Source organism: Haemaphysalis longicornis, unplaced genomic scaffold (assembly GCF_048455015.1).
Source record: "Haemaphysalis longicornis isolate Haplotype H1 unplaced genomic scaffold, Haemaphysalis longicornis Haplotype H1 scaffold_2, whole genome shotgun sequence".
NCBI lineage: Eukaryota > Metazoa > Arthropoda > Arachnida > Ixodida > Ixodidae > Haemaphysalis > Haemaphysalis longicornis.
Genome location: NW_027526295.1, coordinates 155,947,436 through 155,955,802, shown reverse-complemented (window position 1 = coordinate 155,955,802; position 8,367 = coordinate 155,947,436). Strand labels below are relative to the sequence as shown.

General features: G+C 52.2%; 1 protein-coding gene across 1 annotated transcript; it reads right to left on the bottom strand.

Annotated features, from left to right (window-relative positions):
- Positions 1-1,882: 1,882 nt before the first annotated feature.
- LOC144168380 (neprilysin-1-like) lies at positions 1,883-6,783 on the bottom strand. The gene is made up of 2 exons (XM_077697381.1): positions 6,768-6,783; positions 1,883-4,443 (listed from the first exon to the last, which is right to left on the bottom strand). The coding sequence occupies exons 1-2, from the start codon at positions 6,781-6,783 to the stop codon at positions 2,144-2,146; spliced, it is 2,316 nt and encodes a 771-aa protein (XP_077553507.1). The 3' UTR covers positions 1,883-2,143.
- Between the last annotated feature and the right edge of the window lie 1,584 nt (positions 6,784-8,367).

Here is an 8,367-nt window from a genome sequence, read left to right as displayed (position 1 = left end):
AGCGATGCAGTGACCCTGCAGGTTGCGTCGGCACTGGTTCGCGATGGGCAGATAGACACCCACTCAAAGACTGCCCCTGTAAGTTGGAACACAGCTTCGAGTCCTATAAAAGCAGATGAAACTGAGCTACCTCCATCCTCGACTTTGCCTAATGAAACTCTACGAAATTCGGATGTTGGCAGCCAACCTAGTGCAGTTTCTGGTATGCCGCACGAGAAATCACTTGTTGCCGATGCAGCCAGAGGAACTTCACAGCTTGAAACTTTCAGTTTGGAACGCCCGGAGAGGGCTCCGGTAGAGACAACCGACCACGAGCAGGAGCTCGCCTGTCGACTAGCGGGCTCCACTGCGAAGCGCGAGTCCTCAGAAACAGTCAGCATGGCTGAAACACGGGACTTTGGCACTTCAGTTCCTACATGCATCAATGCTCAGCTTGAAATTGCACCCGCCATCCTCAGCTTGGAAACTGTATCTGCCATTCGAGATCGCTCGGAGAAACTGCCTGAAGAGTCGTTTGTTTTCAACCCTAGCTTGGCACCTTCAGTAGGAATGCCACCGGTTGGCGATCGAGATGAAGTGACTGACTCAGAAGCTAAGATCAGAACTTACAAGTTCGAGCCCTCTACTTCTGGCTTTGCTGGAAGTCCACTCAGTGCATTCGAGTTCCCTGACCAACTACAATCCCACAGTTCTTGCCTTGCTGGAACTTCACTCATTGTGTTGGAATTGCCTGACCAAGATTTTGAGGGCGAAATCAACAAACCGAGTCAAGGAAATGAGCATCGTGCTTGTACAGCTTCAAACGGGGTCCCAGACGACGCGGACAACGCACTCGAAGCTGAAGTCAAGTTCATGATGGGTATGGACGCGGGAACACCACCTGCCGAAGCTGACATGCCAATGGAAGACTTTAAAACGCTAACAGAGCTTGACGAGCGAGCGATGCCGAATTTAACAATGTCGAGTGATATCGGTGCGTTGCAGGATGAAAATGCTGTTGTACAGAATCCGCACGCACCGGCTGCAGATAATTCTACAGTACACACTGACGCAAGAAGTTCCGAGACAATGAAGAATGCACCCAAGCATGCAGACGAGCCCACCGCTCAGCATGTCCGCGAAGTCGCTGTAAGCTCTCCTACGTCAACGAACGGCGGCCAGCAGCCTTCCCAAGGCGGCAAGGATGCGGCGGTCGCAGACCTCACCCTAGTTCCACCACAGGACGCTCCTCTCGCGGAGTGTACCGAAGCCTCCACTGCGAAATCTGTGCTGCCGAAAAACAACCGTGGTCCAAAGCGCCGTCGGCATCGAAGCGACGCGGGGCCCTACAGGCACTCACTCTGCAAGAGTACAACCCACCATAAGAGAAAGAAGGCGCACTCCTTCGCGGCACGTTCTCCTCCTCGCCGTGATGAAGAGCGTTCCCTATCAGTATCTCCGCCCTCGGTCTCGGGAACCGCAACTGGATCTCAGAACGTGGTCCGAAAGGGCGACGATACCGATTCCGCAGCTTTGTTCGGCGTGGCAGCACACAAGTCTACGTCTCAGCGCCGTTTGTGGGACGAACTTTCAGCGATTATGACGCAGCCAGTCTCTGTCGGCGTGTCGGTGCCCGCCGTGAGGGAGGTGGTAGTTCTGGTTGACGAACATGCCTCTCCTCATGTTCAAGTAAACCATGTACTCCCTGCCGGGAGCTATGCGAACATCGAAGAACTTGATATAGCAAGAGAATATATATCCGTAATTACCAAAGGAAGCTCTAGGTGAGGCTTCAATCCGAGACTACGATAACACGACACTCGAACACGTTGGAAATATTTCGTGAGCGCTTTATTGCCCCGAAAATTTACTGTGTATCCTGCTGTATTTTACTGCCGGGAGGGAAATCAGCAGATGCATCTTTCTTTGATAGCGTTTCTCCCGGCGCGCAGTTTTCTTGAGCGGTAACCATGATAAGACAATAAAAAATAGTTCGCAGTTCTATAAAGCGGCCTTGATTATAGGAGCCGTACGTAGTTCATTCATCGCACAGTAATCGATCTCGAGAGGCCAGTGTTCTTGTAATCTTCAAAAAACAATCAAAACAAAAAGGCAAGAGCGCGCGAAAAGCTAAAAAATAAACGTGACCGTAATCCAGTCGCCACTACCAGACCGCGCACCTTCGCGAAGGGTTCATGGCAGCGCCGGGCTCGCAGTCGAAGGCGGTCGCAAACTCCGGCATGTTGAGCAGTGGCACATTGCAGCGCAACTTCTCGGCTGGGTGCGTCGACAAGCGCTGCGCCGCTGTCGATCGCTCGATGCCGCAGAACTTGTAGCAGTAGGCAATAAAAAAGAGCTGCTCTTCTTCGAAGGCGTCCAGCCCTCGCAATTGTACGACGGCGGGGGCTCGCTCGGCCGCGAGAGCGTACGCTTCGTAGGCGCAGCGAGCTCCGCCGTTGTCCGCCATGTTCTCTTCGAGAGTCACTGAGCCCGCGTTCGCTGAAGAGGCGAGACCGCGCATCTGATCGACGAAGCAGGCACTCGTCTCGCGGTACGCAGCCGTAGTAGCGTTGCTCCACCAGTCTTCGAAGCCGCCCACGTCGTCGTACAGGCGGCCGCTCACATCGAAGCCGTGGATGATCTCGTGTGCCACGATGGCGCCCAGGCCTCCGTATGTGACCGATAGAGGCAGCTCCGCCGCGAAGAAGGGCAGCGCTAGCAGCGCAGCGTTCACGTTGACCACGTTGAGGCTGTAGACGTACATTGCGTTGGCCCTAGAATGTTCCGTGGCCGAGTCGCTGAGGCCGATGACGCGGTACATGGACAGCACGCCGCTCTTCTGCTTAGCCTCGATCAGCTGAGTTGCGAGGTCCAGGAAGCTGCTGCCGCTGCTTCGGGCGTCAGACAAAAGGGGACTATACGCCTTGTCCAATGCCGCATCTCTCGCAAAACTGGGTACGTTGAAAGCAATATTCTTGGCCTTCAGTACGGAAATGTTCTTGGTGGCAGAGTCCATCCATTCGGCTCGGTGAACTCGCTGGACAAAGACGTTTTTGATGTCCGACACCAGCTGTTTTAGTCTGTCAACGTCGGCCGGTTTGGCTAGCGCTTGGGAGACAAATGAGTTCCACGTGTCCGGCAACAGCTTGGCCATCCACTGCTGGCATGTGCGCATCACTTCGTCCGCTGGGATGTCTTTGTCGCCCCGCAGGACTATTTCCTGCACGTGTCGTACGTCGTACGTCGCCTGGCCGTATCTAAGCAGCACCCTGAGGGCGAGGTAAGCTTTGATGTCCTCCGGATAATCATGGCCCAAAAAGTAAGTCAGCAGCCACCCTATGTACGCCGGGTGATTGACAATGACCGACTTCTGGGCCGTGAGTGCAGCACTGGTTGGGAGGTTCTTGTTTAAAGCAGACATCCACTTTTGCCAGGGGAAGTCAGCGCAGAGGTTTCCTAGGTCTTTTACCATGTAAGTCAGCAAAGTTTGCCCGTGGTTCCGAAGCTTGGCAATGTCTCGCTCCACAGCCACCAGGCGCCGCGCGAAGTCGGCGTACTCGTTTCGACGGCCGAAAAGAAAGGCGAGGCTAACGATCAACTTCTGGTACAGCGATGTCTTTGCATCGGTCAGTTTGCCCGGTATTAGAGGTGTCGGAAGGCCTAACACTATGGCGCCCCTCTCCTTGCTTAGGGACTTGATGGAGAAGGAAAAAAGCACGTTCACGTCCCACTTCATAGCCAACGTGACCAGGAGCTCCAGGAGATCCGTGGCGTTGCTGCGGTAAGGGGCGTCCTCGTCGGGCCAGGCCAGGCCTATATGCTTGAGGAGCTTGCGCATCGAGACGACCCCGTTCCCCTCCGGCGTCAGGGACTTGGTGCAGGCGACGTAGACACTGGCCAGCTTGGCGAACACGGCACGAGTCTGGTTCTTGGGGCCCCGGAGGAACGTCTTCCAGAGTGCATCTTGAAGCTTCGTCCGCACGCTTTGCTCGACTTCGTCGAACACGTTGCGGTGCTGCTGTGCGGGCTTCAGTGCGTGCGTCCGGCGCCAACCGCCGCACACGTACGCATAGAAGTCGTCGCACGGGTCGAGGTCTCCGTTGACAGAACTGTTGATGAGTTTCGCGAGCGCCTGACATCCGCTAGAGGCGCACACAACCTCGTCCATGACGTAGACGCGCCGCGAGAAGACGGTGGGCACGAAGGCGGCTGCGCAGAACGACGCTGACACGAAGATAATGAGCGCCGCTCCGTAATAGAACGGCTTGAGGTCCTGACGCCGCCGCGCATCTTCGCGTTCCACGATGGACACCTCGGCCTCTTCCATGGAAGCAAACACCGCGTGTCTTCGGCGGGGCGAGCCCGAGGTTTCCGGCCGGTCGCTTTCCACGTTCGTCGACGCTCCTGATGGTGGGGCTGCCACTGGGGGCGGTATCTCCAGCTTGACCCAGAAGTCCAGCTCAACTGGAGGAACGCGGCGGCGCAAAGACGTGGCTGAACAAAAAAGGAGGGCGTGGATCTGTCGTCTTCTTCGCCTTCTTTCACGAGCTTCGTCACGCGCTATTGAACGAAAACTATCGTCAAAGGGACATCATTTCGGGCCACTTGCAACCAATTCACCGTTTATGGCCACTGTGAAAACGCATCGAAATTGCAGCTAAATAAAGGTTTCTAGCGGCCACTTCATTTTCTTTATACTTTCTGGAGTTTCGTTACTGCTGCAATCTTTTCTACTCCCAAACACAAACAAACAAAATGGGTGCTTACCTCTCGAGGTATGTTGCGAGTAGCAGGGGCAACAAGTCACTCTGTTTAAAGATGTGCTTTAGTATATGTGTTTTAGAAGAAAAAAAAAGAAGTGTTAATTTAAAAAAAAATATGCTTTTAGTGGCTTTGAGAAATGTATTTTAGGATATCGGTGTTCAATGAGTTCATTCACCAACTATTTTGGAGTGCGGTGAAATTCATTATTCAGCATTTCATGGCGGGCGGTGCCTGAAAATAAAGGAAGAAAGAAGTAAAAAAAGCAAAAAACCCCGAGGACGCCTAAACACTTTTTATGTGTTGTGAACGCAAAAGCATAATGTGTTGTGAACGCAGTTGCTCCCGCCTCCCGTTGTCGAAGGGCCTTGTAATCACGCCGCTTGGGGCACTTTGATTTGTGACCTGCCTCAATTCTTTTGAATGGCTTTGATCTGCCTCTTACGCGTCGCACTGCTGCTCGTTCCAGTCGCCATGTAATGGAAGAGTGGACGGCGACGGTGAACTTCACTGCCTGTTGATCTGTGATGAACTGCTCAGCGTCGACGATCCCTTCTCGCTACTGCTGGGTGCGTTCCAGATGCGTGCTCGCGCTATGGAGCACCCAACTGCATGTTCAGGCCACCTCACCTCATTCCCCACCCTGACCCGAGCACAGGAAATATTCTTGAACAAGTTCGTGACCAACACCTGTACGGCACCAGAGACAATTCGACGACAATGGTATTATCCACAGCACGCCCTCCGATGTCCCCGCGTGCCACCACTCCATCGCAGCCGATCTCCACCACCCCATCTGGCACTGCCCCAAGTTTTCTCGCTTTCGTACATTCACTCCCCCTCACCACGACACCTCAACTTACATCGACCCAACATCCCTCCCACACGACACACTCTTCGAAATCGTCATTCATGCCACAAAATGCGACCTAGTACGGGCAATTTAGCAGTGGTCTGCACGACTTCTGAAGAGATTCTTGAAGACGACGTCATAAGGACTGTGCTACGCCCTCCCCATTCCCTTTCCCCCCCCCCCCCCCGGTCTTTGGCCTTCCTTTCTAATAAAGTTAACAACAACAACTAGAACGCCTGCGAAGGAGCCGTTTTTTTTTTTCTGTTCGAAGCCGTATTTTTCGCTCAAACCCGCCGCAGTGGCTCAGTGGCTAAGGTGCTGTGCTGCTGAACCCACGGACGCAGGTTCGTACCCGGCCACAGTGATCGATTTTCAGACGGAGGCGGAAAGCGAAAACACCCGCCGTGTGTCGAGATTTTGGCGCACGTTAGAGACCCCTAGGTGGTCACAATTAATACAGAATCCTCTACTGCGGCGTGCCTCACAGCCCAGGTGTAGCTGTTTAAAGCTATTGGCTATGCCTTCGTCTTAAAACAATTTTTACGAACTCCAGCCTATGCAGAAAAACAGATTAATATAAAAAAATGTGGCATCCATTAGGCCAACAATATCTAAACTTCCGAATAAATCATTAATTAGTGTTTTCCTCCGGGGGAGTTGTAAAACTACTGATCGTTGTAGTAAAAACACACGTAGAAGCCGGGTAGATTCACGGGTGTGTAACTTCCGACAGTAAAACAACTATCGGTAGGCCTTATCTTATAAATTAGGCTGAACCAGTGGCTTCATCCGTGCCCCCTCCCAAGGTCACTGAAAATTTTACGGGGCGCTGCAGCCCCTTCAGGAACTGCCTGCGTACGCCACTAAATCATCACCATCATCATAATCGTCGTCGTCGTCATTTTCCGTTTGGGTTTTTCTCCTCTCCATTTTCGTGGCTGAGAAGCTTCTGCTACCCTCCGTTTAACGGCCCTATAGGTGGTATTCAATGAGAAGTTTAGTTTTCAATTTCGTCGCTTGGCAACACTGGAAACGGCCACGTATACTTGGCGCGGCTTGGGCCACTGCGCCCTCCCGCCAAAGAAAAAAAAAAAATGCCGACGTGCGTCGTATGCTCCGTTTCAACCCGATTCTCAACAATGGTCTCAACAGAGATGTTACTAATCGCACTCACGTTGAACTCGAGGCATTACTTTGCGTCCGGTGGGGTATGGAGTTTGGAACGTCCAACGCATGTCATGCGCTTAGCACGGACAAGTGCCGCCATCCCGCGGAGCCCGACGTAACCAGTGACGGCGCACTCACATGGTTGCCTGCATGCGTGCCTCGCCAGTGAATCCAAGCCGAGACTCACCGAGACTCCGAGTGACGCCGAGACTCACCGCGCGCCGAGTATACTCGAAACTCAGTGTACGTCAAGCCGTGGGTACCGATTGATGGCGTTAGATATCAGAGTATAACTTTATGCCAAGTGTGAGACTGCAAGATACCAATCATACCATCGCGTTCGCATTGCCAGCGCGTCATCTGTTGGGGTAGAGCCGTACAATCGCGGTGCCAAGTGGATGCCGCATGCGTGATGGCGCTGCTAAAAAGTCTGTCCAGACATACCCGCGTCCGCACCCGCTTTCGCAAAGAGGGAATCTAGGGGGAACGTACTGTGCTGCTTGCATAATTACTAGTTCTGTGATTAGCATACTCAAAATACTCAGGTAGTACTCCTCAATGCATGCCTCTAACACACTGTTCTAACGCATTCAATCAGGTAACTAGTTCATTTTGCATCAGCCGCGGTGGCGTCGTATGGGATGCGTGCTCGTCTTCTGAATACGAGACGAACACGCGGACTCTGGACTCGATCCCCATATATATATCAAAATTTACTGAATTATATTATGCTTCCAACTCAACCAACTTATGTTCTTCTCTTTACGCCACCGTTTTTTTTTTTTTTGTCTACCGTCCCTCGGTTAGGCCGATTTTTTGACCTATCGAGTCAACTAATTTTCCGGGTCAAAACCTGGGCGCTGTCAACTAAAAATACGCAGCAGGGGTGAGGAGTCCAAGCCAGGCACGCGCGGGAGGGGGCAAGTGACTTACTGGATTCCCTTGTCAAGAATATGCGCGCCCAGCTCACTGCTTCGTCTGTACCACTTTCTTCGTGTTTCTTACTTCCCATTTTCATTAAATGGTGTTCGTTTTTACCTTTTTTTCTTTCTTTCTCTATTCTCCTTACTTTTATTTCTCTACTCATCTACTGCTAATCCATCCTACTATTAAAATATTTTTCTTTCCCTACCAAAATTACCTAAGTTTTTTCGGTAAGGCGCCCATTTCCTGGCCAATCCCCCTGAGTGGGTACGCGCCATTTAACTGGAACCACCACCACCACTTAAACACTTCTCTACGTCGATGCCACGCGGAACGCGGGTTTTCAGGCAGTTTAAAGCGTTATCAAAAACTGTACCAAGAGAAGAAATAAAATGCAAAACGAGCGCGAAGTCCTCGCGGCTTCATAGCGCGCCAGGAGAAGCCATAATGTTTTTGGATTCAAAACATGTAAATCCATTTAGGCGCCCCAAAAGATTTCAATTTTTCAGATGTACTGAACGGGTACACGGACGCACGCACCCAAAATTTGAAGAAGCGTTGGGTTCAGCTAAAGGAACTTTATGAATGAAAGATATTTGGGCATTTATCCCCCACCACCCCATGGCACGGGGTTAATTCGAGCATGTGGGGTTGACGAAGGCAATGCAATTTTGCCCCACGAG